Below are 18,520 nucleotides of genomic sequence, written 5' to 3'. Positions count from 1 at the left end.
GACATACAAAGAAAGGCAACAGCTAGTTCAAAAGCAGGGAATCTGCTTTAGATGCTGTGGAGCAACTCCACACTTTGCATCCAACTGCAAAGAAAACATCAAGTGTGAGAAATGCAACAGCCTCAAGCATTGCACCGCAATGCACAACTCCAATATCATCTCCCACCCCAAAGAGAACGCTTCACCAAAAGAAAAGTCAGCAGTCGAAGACACTGACAAGCCAGCCGCACCAGAGATGCAGGTGGAAGTTTCAGCAGTCGCCTGTACAGAGCTGTGTTCTGACTCGCACCAGTACAGAGTTTGTCATCCTATCTGCCTAGCGGATGTATATCCAGCCAAGAGCCCTTGGCTTAGAAAGAGACTCTATGTGGCCCTGGATTCACAGAGCGACGCCTCCCTGGCTACTCCAGAGTTCTTCCGCATGTTTGACCTTAAAACCAAGATGGTCGACTACACTATGACTACGTGTGCAGGAAAAAAGAAGTTGCAGGGTCGCATAGCATCTGGCTTCGTTGTCTCCTCTTGCGACCAGAAGAGACAGTTCAAGTTGCCAGACCTGATTGAGTGTTCCTCTATTCCCCGGAACAAAAGGCAGATTGTCACCAGAGAAGTTGTGGAGGCTCATCCACATTTGCGACGGTTAAAGAATGCTATACCAGCCTTTCGGCCAGATGTGGACATTGCCCTTTTGCTTGGCTCGGACTGCCCGAGCTTGTTCTGTGTGAACGACCAAGTTAAAGGACCTCCAGGTGCACCTATCGCACAACAATTGCCATTAGGCTGGACAGTCATAGGCCCAGTGTGCATAAACAAGATGCACCCACCATCGTCGTTGGACTCCAATCAAGCACAGGTGCTTAAAGGTGGACGTCCTACACTTGTGCGCAGTTGCCTAAGTCATATCTCAGTCTACTGCCAAGCAATAACTCCAGAGTATTCCTCCATCTTCAAAGTCTCTGAGAGAGACGAAGCCACAGCGCTCTCGAAAGATGAGCAAAGGTTTTCGGACATTATGAATGCTCAAGTCTCACGAAGTGCAGAGGTGAAAGCTTGCAAGATGACCACAGAAATCAAGATGGGCCAAAGATCTTGCCTGGAACCACACCGTTTTGAATGTTTTTCGGAGTGGCACAGTCTTCTTAGAGCAGTTGCTAGGCTTATACATCGTTTAGCTTGCAAAGATAGTGAGCCTTTACAGGTCCAGGATATGATAAAGGCTAAGAGCGTCATATTCAAGTCAGTACAGAGATCTGCTTTCAAGCAGGAAATAGCTAGGCTAGAGCAAGGGCTCAACATCCCTAATCAAAGTCTTCTAAATGAGTTAAACCCATTTCTAGACAAGGAGGGTATTTTGAGAGTTGGAGGAAGGTTAGCCAAAGCTAAACTCAAGGCGTGCATAAAAAACCCCATCATCATACCCCCTAATAGTCACACTGCATTGCTGCTCGTTCGGCATCACCATGAAAGGATCCATCATCAGGGTAGAACTCTAACTGAGGCAGCCCTTAGAAATGAAGGTCTGTGGGTAGTTAATGCCAAAAGGTTGGTCAACAGTTGTATTTTCAAATGTGTTAAATGCAGGCGCCTTAGGCGAAACTGTCAAAGTCAGTTGATGGCAGAACTACCTCAGGATAGGACTTTGACAGACCCACCCTTTTCCCATGTGGGAATCGATGTGTTTGGTCCTTGGGAGGTTGTCACTAGGAAAACCAGGGGTGGTGTTGTAAATAACAAGAGGTGGGCAGTTTTGTTTACTTGTTTAGTAATACGAGCTGTCCATATAGAAGTCATAGAAGGGATGGACACTTCATCATTTTTAAACGCATTAAAAAGGTTCATAGCCCTCAGAGGGCCAATTAAGTCAATTCGATCGGACTGTGGCACCAATTTTGCATGTGCAGACCTTAGCCAACCACTTCTGGAAGAGGTGGAAGGCCGAATACTTAAGCCAGCTTCCAACCAGAAGACTCTGGCAAACCCCAAAGGACAATGCCAAGGTGGGAAACCTTGTGTTGCCAAAGGACAAAGACTTGCCCCGCTATGCCTGGCCTATGGGCATTATACTAAAGACCTTTCCTTGCCCTGACGGTAAGGTTAGAAAAGTTCAAGTAAAGACTCATAGTAAGGACAAAATGTCTGTCCTGGACAGACCAATTAGTGACCTCGTGTTGCTTATTGGAGATGTTTAAAGTTTTATACTGTTGTATTGTTGTGTATACAAAGGTGTTTGTATGTTTTTGATTGGTAAATTCCCACATCCTGGGAATTTAGCGGGGAGTGTTCCGTCCCCCAGGACGATGGTTTGCCTTACCTATTGGTCGTTTGTTTGTTTTCCCTCCTTTACATTTTGTTTGAGCCTCTGGCTGCAAAAGCCTAGGAAAAGTGGCTTGGAATCTGCAAGAGCTGGCTGCAGTTTTCTTTGCAGTGATTGGTCAAAGAGTGCAACATCTTAGGACCGCCCTTTTTACCAGGGTCTAGTCTCCATTTTAGAGTTTCATTCTGGCTATAGTCTTCCAACGTGCTGGAGCTGTGCAAGGCTAACTGGGACAAATCATCCTCAAAACCAGGCCAATCTAAGCCTATCCAAATTAGATAAGTATTGAATTATATTGATCTGGAATAGGAAATCTAGTTAGAGGAGCAAAGTTATTCCATCGCTTCTAGAACTAATCTTTGCTGTAAAGATAGGGAAGGAAAGAGTTTCTCCTTCTAATATAGGCAGCGTGATTAGGGTATAGTGGTTTTATAATCACCTTTGCCTTCTGGAACCAGGGATAATTCTGTGACTAAAACCTATAGAAATTTGTTTCATTTTCTGCAACTTTAAGATCTGTGCCAGGTTTACAACCTTGTATGAATAAACATCCTTTTTTGAAGTTATCCAGACTCAGTCATTCAATATCTATAGGACAGCTTATAGGGATTTGCAGTTCGCCCGGATAAAGGACAGCACGTTTCAGTTTTATAGTTTTTTACTGTCCGGCGGACGGCACAACCAGGGAGTAGAGAAGTTAATAGACAAGATAAACGACAGGTGAGAAGAAGAGATGAGTACAGCTAAATCCAAGATGGGGAAGGATAAGGAAAGAAGAGGAATTACAAGGAAAGACTCATTGCCAGACAATTATAGCATCAAAAATGTGATGCTGGAAATATTAAAACTACAAACAGAGGTGATTCAGATCCAGGAAAAGCAGGACAAACAATACATTAAATTTAGAGAAGAGATAGCGGAAATGAAAAGTGAAATAAAGGAGGAAATCCAAACATTAGAAAAAGAAGAAGTAAGAATGATGAAAGAGGATATAGAAACAATAAAACAAGATTGTAAGAAAAGGGCTAAGGAAAATAAAACCATTCAAAAGCAACTGGAGGATTCAAAGAGAGAAATGGGAGAGATAGAAAGATCACTGAATGTATTTAAGTTCAACAAGAAATCCTAGAGACAAGGGAAAAAGAATTTCAATTAAGATTTCGTAACCTGCAGGAGACAGAAAATGAGACCATAAGAGACCAAATTATAGAAATAGTAGCAAATATTACGCAGAGATCTAAGGAAATGTTAGATGCAGATATAGATATAGTTTACGGAATACATTCTAACTTTTCCAAAAAATTTAACACCCCTAGAGATATAGTGATTCACTTTTGCAAGAAGAGTCTAAGAAACGAAGTTCTGAAGGGAAACGCAATAACTCCAACTTACGTTAAGGGTAATAAAACTGCAATTTTAAAAGAATATCCCACATCGGTATTGGATAGGAGACGTAAATACTTTTTTCTGACGGACGAGTTGAGAAGAAGAAACATTACGTTTAAGTGGGATAAAAAAGAGAGGCTGATGGTAACATGGGAAGGTAGTAGGCATTGGATAACTAGTGAACCTAAAGCGAAAGCTTTTAATGAGAAATACCTAAAAACGGGAGCAAGAGAAGAAAGAAAAGGTGAATATCAATGAAAAGGGAAAGAAGGAGAAGAGAAGAGAGAGGACAGGAAAATATGGGAAGAGGACGAGCTAGTGAGATTTAAAAAAAGATTAAGAGAAAAATCACCGGAAGATTTAATGAATTTCATGGAATTGGACAAAATGGAAAGGGAAAAGAGGGAGGATGAAAATAAGGATGATGTCACAGAGGCTTAAACTTTATTCGAACATCATCAATGGTTTTAATTCTCCTAATAAAAGACGGAAGGTTTGGCAACAAATTTTAAAAAAAGGAAATATGATGTAATATGTTTACAGGAAACACATATAATGCATAAATATGTGGCACATCTTGGGCAGAATAGCTTGGGCAAAACGTACTATGCATCTGGTGCAGAAAAAAAGGGAGTAGTGACCTATGTCAATGGTAAATTTCCGTCAAGAATGGTTTTTAAGGACCAAGAAGGGAGGATGCTAGGGGTTATGCTAGAAATCGAGAATAGGAAAATCCTAATTTATAATATATACGCCCCAAATTGCAGCAAAACAAAATTTGTTGAAATTTTATTTAAAAAAATATCAGAACAAGAATATGAAGACCTCATAGTGATGGGGAACTTCAATGGGGTTTTAAACACTGAGTTAGATAAATCTAAACCAAAAGTAAGGACAAAAAACAGTGATGAGCTGCCCCGGAGTTTTACAAGATTTAAAGAAGATCTAGGTTTGTTAGATATCTGGAGATACCAACATGAGTATGAAAGGGATTATACCTTTTTGTCACAAAGACACCTGACATGGTCCCGAATCGACATGATTTGGGGATCCAAATCAATAGTTAATAAAGTAATCAAATCTAAAATCTTGCCCAGAGGTATTTCGGACCATGCACCTATGGAAGTGATAATCGATAACGGCGATAGGAAAGGGGAAGAATTTAGATGGCGATTAAATGAATTTCTGCTTAAAGACCCAACTGATCAGGACAGATATAGAGAATTGTTGATAGAATATTTCAAATTTAATAAAGAAGAAGACACAACAATGGATATGATATGGGATGCCATATCTGATACAGCAAAGTGCTAGGGAAAAAAGAATAAGAAAACTGGAATTCTTGAAGATAAAGGGTGAAATAGCTAGATTAGATTCATTATTTTAAAAAACCCTAAAGATAAGAAGATTCAATATAGCTTAGAAATCTCTAAGAAACAGCTTGAGACGTTACAGGTTGAGTAGATAGGAAGAAAGCTGAGGTTCGCAAGACAGCATTATTTTGAAAATGCTAAAAAGGTAGGCAGGTGGCTGACAAGAAAAATAAACAAAAGGAAACAGGCGCATTATATTACGAAAATTCAAGAAGGGGGAATAAATTACTACAGTAATAAGGACATAGGGAAACAATTTACTATATATTATGAGAAATTATACACAGAGGATAGACTTCCCAAAGAAAAAGTAACACAGTATCTTGGTATGCAGGACATTCCAAAAATTACGGAGAAACAAAGAGAAATATTGAATAGAAAAATTTCTGCAGATGAAATAAGTAGAGCGGTTAAAAGATTACCATTAAACAAAGCTCCAGGTCCAGATGGGCTGACGATAGTATCCTATAATTTTTTTCAGGTTATACTAATAACACCATTGCAGAAAGTAATGAATGGAATCCTAGAAGAAAGAAAAATCCCGCAAACATGGAAAAGTGCAAATATCGTAGTTATACCCAAGGATAAAGCAGAGGATACTCAAGTCAAAAATTACAGATCAATATCGCTTTTAAACTCTGATTATAAAATCTTTGCGAGTATTTTAGCCACCAGAATAAAAGAGGTGTTAGTGGACAGAATAGAAGAAGACCAATCGGGTTTTTTACCCAGTAGGCAGATGAAGGAGAATATAAGGAATATCCTGAACGCCATTGAATACTATGATAAAAATAATCAAAAGGAGATAGCCTTCCTATTTTTAGATGCAGAAAAGGCATTTGATAACATCAATTGGTTTTGTATGACGGAAATTTTGAGAGAAATGGATGCAGGGTTTTATTTCACAAATGCTATAAAAGCGATCTATTCCCAACAAACAACTGAAATCATAACAAATGGACAACTGTCTAATTCTATAAGCATAAATAAGGGAACTAGGCAAGGGTGCCCCCTTTCCCCCTCCTTATTCATTTTGACACTAGAAGTCCTTTTGAATGCTATCAGGAAAAATAAAGAATTGAAAGGTCTTCGTACAAAAAATTATAGCTATAAAACGCGAGTAGTATGTTTAATAGAAGATCCTTTAAAGTAATTCAATCATTGGTGGGAGACAATTGAGAAATTTGGTGAGGTGGCAGGCTTAAAAATCAACAGAGAAAAAACTAAGATCTTGACAAAAAACATGTCACATAAGAATAAGGAGACACTGCAAAGAGAAACGGGAATAGAAATTGTGAAAAAAATAAAATATTTAGGGATAGAAATAATGGCAAGTAATGCTCAACTCTACACAAATAATTATGATAGGAAATGGAGAGAGATAAAAGAAAGAATGAATAGATGGAGGTCACTCCACCTTTCTCTGTTAGGGAAAATTGCAGTAGCCAAAATGAAGATCTTACCTGAAATAATATTTCTTTTTCAGAACTTACCGATCTTAAGAAAAAAAACAATATTAACAGGATGGAATAAAGAAATAAGGAAATTTATATGGGGAGGAAAGAAGGCCAGAATAGGGTTCAAACACCTAAAGGATGACACAAGAAGAGGAGGTATGGGTTTGCCTGACCTTCAGTTGCACTATGATGCAGCGGCCCTGAGCTGGGTTAAGGACTGGGCCACCTTAAAGAAGAGAAAGACACTGGCCCTTGAAGGACAAGACTTAAATAAAGGGTGGCATAGCTACCTTTGGAGAGAGAAAACCAGTAAAGACAAATCTTTTAAAAATCATTATTTGAGGGCTCATGGGTACATGGCAGAAATATAAAAATAGATTCTACACGAAGACTACACTATGGCTGTCTCCACTTGAGGCGGAACACATGAGGGAATTACCTAGAGAAAGATGGTTGACATATAGACAGCTGTTATTTATTGCAATATTTATATATATTTATAGACAGCAATTTATTTATTGCAATATTTATATCCCGCCCTTCTCACCCAACAGGGAACTCAGGGTGGCTTACAATAAAATGCATATATAAAAATTGTACAATACACTATAAATCAGTTAAAAAATTAACTTACATCAGACATTCATAAACACATTATAAAATACAGATAGGCGTGTTCAAGTTTAAAAGACTGGGTCAGTCAATTGAGTTCCAGCGTACATAATAGTAATTAATGCTGCTAATTGTTATTTGAAAGCTATTGGCAAATTAAGAATTTCAAAGAGGATAAAAAGGGTTTGAAATCAAGGACACATACTGGGACAGAATATTAAAAACAGAAACAAAAATAATAAAACTATTATACCAGCAGTTACTGATTTGGGACACAGAAGAAGAACATGTGAAAGAGGTCATGATTAAATGGGCAAAAGAGGTAGGCCATTCAATTAACCTAGCAGAATGGGAGAAGATATGGAAGAGGAATTTAAAATTTACATATTCAATAGAATTGAAAGAAAATTGGTACAAGATCTTTTATAAATGGTACATCACACCAGAAAGGCTTGCGAAATTCAGTAAAGGTAAAGGAGACGGGAAATGCTGGAAGTGTGGGAAACATAGTGGAGATTTTATACATATGTGGTGGGGATGTAAGAGAATAAAAACGTTCTGGCAGGAAATCCACAAAGAAATGGAGAAAATACTCCAAAACAAATTCGATTTAAAACCAGAGTATATTCTTTTAGGTATTACGAATTTTCAAATGGACATCAATACAGAAAAGCTTTTCACATATATGGTAACAGCGGCTAGGATATGTATAGCGAAACTATGGAAAACGCAAGAAATTCCCTCAATAGAGAAATGGATGTTGAGATTTTTAGACATTAAAAATATGGACTTATTAACACAAAAAGTATCACAAAACATTTCACCAAGACAATGGATAGACTGGGACAAACTGACAATATTTGCAAAAAGATAAAATAAAACATGTATAATTATGTTTATTGGAAACCTCAGGCTTCATGAGATATATGGATGTTTTACTGGTTATAACTGGGTGAGAGAAGAAGAAGTTAAGTTTTTCGCGATGCAGATGATCTTGGAAGTGGAAAACAGTTTTTTGTGTGTGTGTGTGGGGGGGGGGGGGGGTTCTGTGCGTGTGCTTTTCTTTTTTTTTCCCCTTTCTCTTTTTCTCTTTATTTCACTCGATTGTTCCACTGTTTTTATGTATACATATAAAACCATAAATAATTTTTTTTTTAAAAAAGAAAATGTTGAAATCTGATTTTATTTTGAAATTAATTTTTTAGAAATAATTTCTGTCTGCCTGAACACATAATCTGTACGCTCTAACAGACTCCTTCTCACATTGATGCCTCATTCCTTGATCAATTTAGCACTACTGTCTTAAAAAATTAACAAAAAAAGTTATTTTATGTACAATGACAATAAAGTTATTCTATTCAAAAGACACTTATGCCAGAATATGTAGCTAAACAAATCACATTAAAGTGAGAGCTAGACCACCCAGGAACAAGCACATACTCTGCAGCTGAACTATTGAAAAGACTCTCCAGTCAGCAAAAATATAAGTAACAGTAGGGGGAAAGACTTTTGCATCACACTCTGAAGATTTGCTTCAAATTAAGAGTCCAAGATCATGAGACATCCTAATTCAATATCAGGGTGTTTCATAATACATGAACTTCAGAAGCACACTAAGCCATGTTCTAATGTCTGAAAACAACTGCAGACTAGTAAGGAAATGCCTCTGCTACCATGGGTAGGCAACTGTGGCATGCCAGATATTGCTGGAGTGTAACTTCCATCAGCTGTCACTACTGGTATGCTGGCAAATGGGAATTACTGCCAAGAACATTTGGAGGGAAAGTACGGTTGCCAAACTTTGCTATTCCGTTCACAGTATTATTGTTCAAGTCTACACTGCATTTTAATATCATATGTATTCAATTTTAAGATGCCATTGATTGTAAGACACATCCTAATTTCAGTACCACCACCAACAAAAATACACAAGATACACTTGCAATTTTAAGACAGATGTTTATATAGGGAAAAAAGTATGTCCTAAAATTGAAGAAATGCAGTAAGAAAAAATAATTAACCACTTGAAAAAATGGGGACCTCTGTTTCAGTTACTAGTATGCTGGAGAATAATCAAAAAGTCCTATTTTCTGTAATTAATTCCTAACACAACTGGGCAGATATTTAATTTGAAAAAAGGCAATCAAATTGCTATTATTTAATTTATCAATGTGAGAAGGAGGTTTGTACTTTTTAAAATAAACATAATACAATTGTCTTGTTACATTGTCTATTCCCAAACCTCCCGCATCCCATCATTTACACAGTGTTATAAAAATATGGTTCTGCCAATTCTGTTATTTCTACTTATTCTAATTTCATCCATTACATATAATTATTGTAATATATTTTCAAATTGTTTATCCACAGTCTTTCTTTATTGTTAATTGTGCCTGCTCTTTTAACCATGCTTCATTCATTCAACTAAGAAGTGATTGGAAAGGAGAATTACTACATCCAGAGGAAAATGTTTTTAGTAAAACTTATCATGTCCAGTCTTCTACCTGCAAAATCTACAGGGTGTTTCAAAATGATAGTACAACTATTTATGGGAGAAGCAGTTCTTTCAAAAGAACTAAAATAATCTGGACACAAATTTGATTTAGCAACTTCAACCTAAAGGGAAGAATACTATTAAGATACAGACTGGCAGCTGATTGTCATCGTTGGGGGGTGGAAGTGACACCAGATATGAGAGATAATTTCAAGTCATACAAACACTAAAGCAGTGGTTCTCAACCTGTAGGTCCCCAGGTATTTTGGCCTACAATTCCCAGAAATGCCAGCCAATTTACGAGTTGTTAGGATTTCTGGGAGTTGAAGGCCAACACATCTGGGGACCCACAGGTTGAGAACCACTGCACTAAAGGAAGGCACCTCATTATATGAATTCCTGTGTCACCGTGTTCCCTATGGCAGCCCCTAATTGAATGGAAGAAAGCCCAAGACAGAAATCATCCCCGTTTTGTATAAAGTGGATTATTCACCTTGCTCATTATTTCCTCCGTTCAAGAGAAGTTCATCATTTTGCCTCTTCATTTCAGTTATATATTTGTATGCTTGATCGAGAATCATGTTTTTACTCTGTAGGACAAAATACAGATAATTAGGAAAAGTGACACACTTTGAAACCTGGATAGAAGTGTTCTCTACAAACCTTCAACATTTCTTTTGACTGAGATATTTAAAGATTTAGTTACATTAACATGAAATGTTTACTTACTAGTGTTTTTAAGGCACGTAGTATCATCTATATCCTCTTGAGAAAAGGAACATAAATCTTCAGGCTACTACGAGTACTACATTAACATGATCCAAAAGTGGTAAAAACCACTGATATGGATTAGTACATTTTATTAAATAGGAATGGCCCAGATAAAACAATATCGCTGTATCTTATCACCCACTAATGGAACTACCTTTCATACTTCTGTAAAGTAAGAGACTGTGCCGGCAGTAACAGTCTGCTGGTGTGATCTCCCATGTCAACAGGCTTTTGATAAGGAACCAGACTCCATGGGCCTAACAGCTGCTAGACAGCAACATTGAGGGGGCAGGCACTGGTGGTGGATCCCTTACAGCTGGATCGCATCAGCCTTATGGTTGTCTTCAAGGCATCATTTATATTTGTAAGACTGGATAAATGTTTGTTGCTCTGGCATTGAAAGCCTCTTGGGCCACAAAAAAGGATGTGGCAGGCTGGCTTCAGCCTGTTGACAAGTGTGCCTTAGAGACAATAGCAGTTGCACCATAATTAACACTTATTACATAGGTAGAGGCACATTAAGCCTCTCCTTTTGAAAGGAGAAAACCCTTATGATGAGACAATAAAAAAACTGATCATTATCAGAACATGAGATGAGATTCCTGGGTAGAAGGCAATGAGCTACTGAGGATGGACAAATACAAGTAGTACTGTGGCTAAGGATGCAACTGAACTTATTCAATCAATTTTATATAATGCTTACTAGACCAGTGGTTCTCAACCTGGGGTCCCCAGATGACATACAACTCCCAGAAATCCCATCAAGTTTACCAGCTGTTGGGATTTCTGGGAGTTGAAGGCCAAAAACACCTGGGGATCCCAGGTTGAGAACCACTGGCTTAGACCATAATTTTTTTTTCACATATAGAGCAAACAAGTAAGTACAGTACAGTCTCACTTATCCAAGCTAAACGGGCCAGCAGAAGCTTGGATAAACGAATATGTTATGATTTTACAAATTAAGCACCAAAACTTCATGTTATACAACAAATTTGACAGAAAAAGTAGTTCAATATGCAGTAATGTTATGTTGTAATTACTGTATTTACGAATTTAGCACCAAAATATCATGATATATTGAAAACATTGACTACAAAAATGGCTTGGATTATCCAGAGGCTTGGATTACTGAGACTCTACTGTACATATAAACCCAATTATAAAATTATAAAGTACTAAAACAATGCAACATTGAAAGTAAACTAGTTCTTGCATAGTTACAAAGTAAAATTTTATAGGAAGCAAAAGATAGAGAAGCTCTACTTTTTGCAAAAACAAAACTGAAAGTGTTATGTGGCACAGATCATGAGCTGCTAATATAAAACATTAAATCAACACTAAATTGCTCACTGTTTCATAATACAACTTGAAGAACAACTCTGGAATTTTAAGGTAATGTAAAATAATTCTCACAATTAAGGGTAATGGAATGAAGCCACTGTGAGGTAAATCAGCAAAAAGATACTGTCTGCAGACATAATGAATGGCAGAAAAAAAACTCTTCAAGCTAAAGAGACAAAAAGCAACTTAATGGGTGACAGAAATAACTGGCTTCTGTATCCTGTCTTGTTTGCAGGATACTAACCATTAATATCAGGTCCAGTATAACAGCAAGGCATAGTTAACTATGGTTTCTGGTTCGTTGGTGCTCTGAGGGTCCATCTACATGGGTCATATATCCCAAGGTAGGTGAGATATTGCTCCATGGCATCCACACGAAGCAGAGGATCATCTTGCCCACAATGCAAGGTAATGTCACTTAACATAGATTATGTGGTCCATATAAATAGGCCCTGAGTTAAAAGGAGCCACGTGGTTCTATACAGTGCCTGAACCACATGCATAAATTATTTTATTCAACTGAGATTTTGATCACATAAACAATATTATATGAATCAATCTGAAGGGGATTTTCATGAATGAATGACAGATATTGTCAATGGACTACTTGCCTGTTTCAGCGCTGGGGAACATGGAATTAGCTCACCAATTTTATTTATTCCAGCATTAATCTTCTTCTTTCGATGTCTTTCCACTAGGGAAAAAACAAGCAGAACAGAATATTGGCAGTATGCTCAAAGTAATTAGTTTTTTCCTTTGGTGTAAACAAGCACTAATATTTGCATCTATTAAAAAGGCAACTCCTACCTGCATTGTGAGTTTCACGGTTTTTCTTTCTGTAAAAAAAACAACCAAAAAAATCAGACTGCATGAAAAAATTAGACACACTTTTCTATTGTCCTATAATTCAGGTAAATTAGGATAAAGAACTGTTTATTTTACATTTGTTTCTGACAAATGAAAAAACAGGAATGTAGTAAAATAAAAGGAACAGTATTTGATGTAAAAACTACATTGGGAAATAACCTTAATTAAGCTTGCATTAATAACCAAATATCTCTGTGTATTTCAGACAGTTTTTAATCCAATCCTAATATGTTTATTCAAAAGTAAGCATACATAGGATTAAAAGACGTATCCATATTTGTCTCTTATGGTACAAAAAGAAAGGCGAGAGAGAAAAAAAAATGTGGCAGCACCTTTGACATGCTGGTTTTTATTTTAATAATTTATAGCATGCAAAGGGATCTTGTAACACCTTAGAAATTAATTGAGAGAACCATGTCAGTAGTATAAGATTTAATAGTCTGTCTTCTTCCTCAGATGCAAACAATGTACAGGTTGCAATGTTTGAACAAGGAAAGAACAAAGGAAGACGAGAGAAAGAAACAACTGAATTGAATTACATTAACAAATTTCAATCCATTAGCAGAGGTATGACCAAAGATAATGTCTTCATGGCATACTACTTATATCTCCAGAAGAAATTTTGAACCCAGAGAAACTGACTTTTGGAAAGCAAATTTATTGCTTTTACACATCAACACTAACTCACCACTGGAAAGACCTGAAACACCTGTATCACAGGCCTTTGAAAACTGAGAACAAGTACGTGATTTGCATCTCTCTGGATCCAATTGTATTCTATCCAACTCCCATAACTGTATAAATATGCTTTAATACTATTCAGTACTGCAGCCAAAGAAGTAGGCTCATGCTATAATAATAATAATAATAATAATTTATTTGTACTCCGCCCTATACTCAGGGCGGTTTTCAACAAAAGTAACAAAATGGCAAACATTAAATGCCAAAAAAGACAATGATAAATCAAATAAAAACAGTGGATAAAACAATCTCAAAATAAACTTATAAAACTAAATAAAAATAATACATAATTGAACTTAAATAAATATAATACAACTTATCAATAAAATAAAAAACAATTAGTCTCAGGGCGCTTCTACACAGCTCTAAAACCCACAACAAAATGAGTTATAATAACCTGCTTTGGTGTGGGTTCCAGTTCCCATCCCAGGGACCCTTTAATGTAAGTTTTAGGGAGAAATGGGGGGCTGAGGGGAGGGGATGGGCGCCCTCCTACACCTTTGGGTTCCAGGAGCCCAAAAAGTGTGGGATGGCTATGGGGACTGACTCTTGGTGTCGCGGAATGTAAGCCCGAAAGTCAGTACCCACAGGCCCAATGCTTCCGTAGACTTGGGCCTTTCAAGAAGGCCCGGATCTAATGAAGTATTTAATTTGGTTATTCTGATTTTTTTTTAACCACAGGTGTCATTTGGACGCCTCTGGTAAAAACCGAAACACATTCCGCATTTTGGGACTGTCTGGATGAGCCCTCTTTTGTTCTTCCCCTCACTTCCTCCTTTTTATACACACATAGGATTGTATTCTTAATTGAGACTCTTTAAAGTTTCCAGCAGGAAATTAATATTCAGTTAAAGACTGTTTCTAGGTAGCAAATATAAATGAGTTTACAGTGGGGTCTCGGTATCTTCTGGGGTTTGCTTCTAACCCACTCCCAATGGATTCCAAAATCTGTGGGTGCTCAAGTCGCACTGTATACAATGACATCACAAAATGGCATTCTCTATATAAAAAGCCAAACATCTCAATTAAGTGCTGGAGAGAGCCTGAGGAGTTCTGAAATGACAGGAGGCTACAGCAGATATGCTCAGATGTGCTCTTCCAGCTGTGGCTTATTAGTTTGTGTTTATGTATTTATTTATATTATATGCCACCTTCCTCCCAAAGTGGTTAAATCCATTGATGCAGAGCCCATTAAGATTGGGAGCAGGTTTACCCATATTGCATACCCTAAAATATTACTTATTTCAGCCTTTATATTCAGTAACTGTCAACAGGAGAGTAACAAATAGGATAAGCTGCTCCTAAAATATCTCTGCCACATTTTCTTTCAGAATCATAGGGAGATTTGGATTCTTAAAATTCTTAAAATTTAGAAATTGTCAGGTAGCAGTGCTACTTTGCAATACCATATCAATAATTAATAATATATGTATTTAAGTATTTTTTTCACTTTTGGTTCTTCAATTGCTGTCCACCCCCTACTCTCATTCACTTACCCACAATATCTGAGAATTGCGGTCCAACAAAGTATGTGTCCCACCTTACCCTATACCAGTGGTTCTCAACCTGTGGATCCCCAGATGTTTTGGCCTTCAACTCCCAGAAATCCTAACAGCTGGTAAATTCGTTGGGATTTCTGGGAGTTGTAGGGCAAAACACCTGGAGACCCACAGGTTGAGAACCAGTGCCCTATACTGACCTCTTGACTCCATCGCACTAACCCCAGTTAGTTTAGCACAGTGATTCCCAAAGTGGGCGCTACCGCCCCTGGTGGGCGCTGGAGCAACCCAGAGCGGTGGTGATGGCACCTATTAGGACATGAGGGCGGGGCCAGAGGAGGGGCAGGGCCTCTTCCCAAGTGCCGGAGACAAGGCTGAGCACCTGAGGCGCCTGTTAGGACACACAGAGGGTGGAGCTAGAGTGGGCATGGCTTCTTCCCAAGAACCCGAGACAGGGCTGAGAATCTATACCTCTCCTGAGGCTCTTGTTGGGACACAGAGGGTGGAGCTAGGGAATGAGGTGGAGCCTCCTTCCAAAAGCCCGAGACAGGGCTGAGCCTCTATACCTCTCCTGAGAGGCCTTTTAGGACTAAAGGTCGGGGATAGGAGTGGGGCCTCTTCCCAAGAGCGCGAGACAGGACTGAGCCTCTGTATACCTCCCGAGGCGCTTGTTAGAACATGGGGTGGGGTATAGAGGTTCAGCCCCGTCAGGCACTTGGGAAGAGGCCCCTCCTCCTCCTCTAGCCCCGCCTCCTGTGTCCTGGAAGGCAGGGATAGGGATAGAAGGACAGGGATAGAAGCTCAGCCCTGCCTCAGAGCTCGTAACTCCGCCCATCCCAGTCCTAGCCGCCCATTTGTGGCCCCGCCCACCTTCCCTCGCAGCCCTGCATCTTGGACTAGGGGAGAGGCTCAGCCCCGTCCTCCGGAGCAGGAGCCACGCCCACCCCTCCAAGCCACGCCCACCCCTCCAGGAGGTGCTGAATCATATTTTTTCTGGAAAGGGGGCGGCAGGCCAAGTAAGTTTGGGAACCACTGGTTTAGCACTTACCGATGCTGCTTCTTCAGAGGTGCCTTCTCTGTCATCTCTGGCATAGCTTGAGACAAAAGGATCTTAGGAAACAAAATAAAATCACAGCAAAGCTTGTATCAATTCCAAAACACCAAGCACTCTACTGCTCTTTGAAAGCCTATTTTAAGTATTTTAAAGTTAAACATTTAGTGGCTTCTCGTGGTGTTTTCTATGCTAGCAGGGTCCACCTAAGAAATAACATTACAAATGTTATCAACTGTCCGCTTAGAGAAACCTTATTTTTTCCCTGTCTAATGATCAGCAAATAATTATTTGTACTTTCCCTCTTGAAGGTCTGTTTACAACACTGTCAGCATTCTACTATGTATTGTTTTTCCAAACAGGCTTCTTGATCCTAAATGAGATAGAAAAAAAACTTATAATCTCAATGAATTTCTTACTGTCATTAGAACCATTTGATGCAATCTTTTTTAATGAACTGAAAATTGGGAGAGAATGAAGTGCCCACTTGGAGCTTCATTTAAAAAGAATAAAGCACAGGACAGTTGGTTTTTTTTAACACACCATTGTGCTGAAATATTTCTTTTACTTCACAATATTTAATTATTTTCTTACATATACACATTAACTTGAGCTTTTTGCCATACATAATCATGTATAAGTCTAGATTTTTTTTCATTAAAAACACACACAAACACCCCTCCCCCCATGGTTCGAATTATGTGACTGTCACTAAGGTGGCACTGGTGCTTTCCCATCTCCTTGGAATAGTCATATCTTGAATTTTAATTTTAATATTATGGTCATAGACCAGGAATGTAAAACTCTAAAACATTAAAAACAGAGGGTTTGTTTTATAAAACATTAAGACATTAAAACATTAAAAGCAGAGAGTCTATGATATGGATTTGACCTTTATGGTTTCATATATGACACTTATAAAATCTTATAAAACACTGTCTGCTAAAATTATCCACAACTTGCCTCGTTATTTTTATAGATGCCGCACAAAGCCTAGCCACTCTATAAGTATCCTCGATGGCTGAGGTTCTCAATCTGTGGCTCTCCAGATGTTTTGGCGTTCAACTCCCAAAATTCCTAACAGTTGGTAAACTGGCTGGGATTTCTGGGAGTTGTAGGCCACCAGCTGTTAGGATTTCTGGGAGTTGAAGGCCAAAACATTTGGGTAGCCACAGGTTGAGAATCACTGCTCTATGATATGTTTTAGATAATATTCCTCATTTCTGCCAGCGATCTGCTGTACAATAGGAGTGATAAAAACAGAATGAATATCACTATAACAGTGACATTGTAAAAGGACATGCCTGACAGTTTTCACTTTCTACATACTGCATTGGCACACATGCTCATGATAGAAGATACCTGTAAACCTACCCTGCAATAATGCTGATGGCAACACACTGAATCTGGCCAGGGTGAAAGATATCCTAAATTTGGGAATGTCTACCTTTGATAAGTAAATTGCTAGAGTGAACAACACCATACTGTTTTTCATTTCTGGGTGTCTTCCCATTTCCCCCAGATGGTCAATGGTTATATAAAAACACATAATTTTGCTCCAAAACCTATCCTCAACTTATACATCAGGGTGACTTGTATATGAGTGCATATGGTAAGTTTTGCTGCATGTGGTACATGTATTCCAAATCTAAACTGTTCTGGTATATTTATGAGATAATGTTTCTGCCTCTAGCTAGCAGATTCTATCTTTAAAAATAAAGATCCTTTGAGCCAGAATGATACACTTTAAGCTCCTATATCAGGTGAAAAGTGAGATTAAAATAAAGCATTTGTTTAAAAAAAATCCTGGAAGCAAATTCGACGTGGCATGGTACAGTGGGGGGGGGGGGGGGGGGAGTATTTAGTCAGATACCAATTGTACAAGTTCTCCCACTTAAAAAGAGGAGAGAGGCCTGTAATTGACATCATAGGTAGACCTCAACTATGAGAGCAACAGCCCCAAAACATCACTGCTCTTGAGGAGATCTGCATGGAGGAATAGGCCAACATACCAGCAACAGTGTGTGCCAACCTTGTGAGGACTTACAGAAAACGTTTGACCTCTGTCATTGCCAGTAAAGGATATATAACAAAGTATTGAGATGAACTTTTGTTATTGAACAAATACTTATTTTCCACCATAATTTGCAAATAAATTTGTGAAAAATCAGACAATGTGATTTTCTGGATGTGTTTTCTCATGTTGTCTCTCGTAGTTGAGGTCTATCTATGATGTTAATTACAGGCATCTCTCATCTTTTTAAGTGGGAGAACTTGTACAATTGGTATCTGACTAAATACTCCCCCCCCCCCCCCCCCCGCTGTATGTTCACAACAAATGGGATTCCTACTGAATCAGAACTATTTTGCTACCAAGACTAAAATACTGAGGAGTCTGATTTGGATTTGGAGTATAGCTGTTATGGCTTCTGACCTGTTTTTCACCCTATTGTTAATTCTGAAAGAGTTGATCTCCAAAAATAAATCCTCATAAACCATTTGTTTTCATAGGTTTTATTGCTTATTGTACTTCTTTTTTCTTCCATTAAATTTAAAAATAATATTAAACAAGAGGTGACATTGTCCTGGATGGCTAATGTGGTCACAGTTGCCC

General features: G+C 38.3%; 1 protein-coding gene across 5 annotated transcripts in view; it reads right to left on the bottom strand.

Moving 5' to 3' along the window:
* Nucleotides 1-18,520, bottom strand: part of usf3 (upstream transcription factor family member 3) — a 47,283-nt gene that overhangs the window by 18,442 nt on the left and 10,321 nt on the right. For 4 of the 5 annotated variants that reach the window (XM_008120470.3, XM_008120471.3, XM_008120472.3 and 1 more), the window contains 4 exons: nt 15,904-15,965; nt 12,556-12,584; nt 12,360-12,442; nt 10,130-10,226 (listed from right to left, as the gene is read on the bottom strand). In XM_008120470.3, coding sequence (XP_008118677.1) covers nt 10,130-10,226; nt 12,360-12,442; nt 12,556-12,584; nt 15,904-15,947 — 253 coding nt within the window. In that variant the 5' untranslated portion in view covers nt 15,948-15,965. Of the gene's footprint in view, nt 1-10,129; nt 10,227-10,561; nt 11,135-12,359; nt 12,443-12,555; nt 12,585-15,903; nt 15,966-18,520 lie in introns of those variants that run through there. The other variant, XM_062971311.1, reaches the window with a different exon arrangement.

Source organism: Anolis carolinensis, chromosome 2 (genome assembly GCF_035594765.1).
Source record: "Anolis carolinensis isolate JA03-04 chromosome 2, rAnoCar3.1.pri, whole genome shotgun sequence".
Taxonomy (NCBI): domain Eukaryota; kingdom Metazoa; phylum Chordata; class Lepidosauria; order Squamata; family Dactyloidae; genus Anolis; species Anolis carolinensis.
This window is presented reverse-complemented; position numbering and strand designations above follow the sequence as displayed.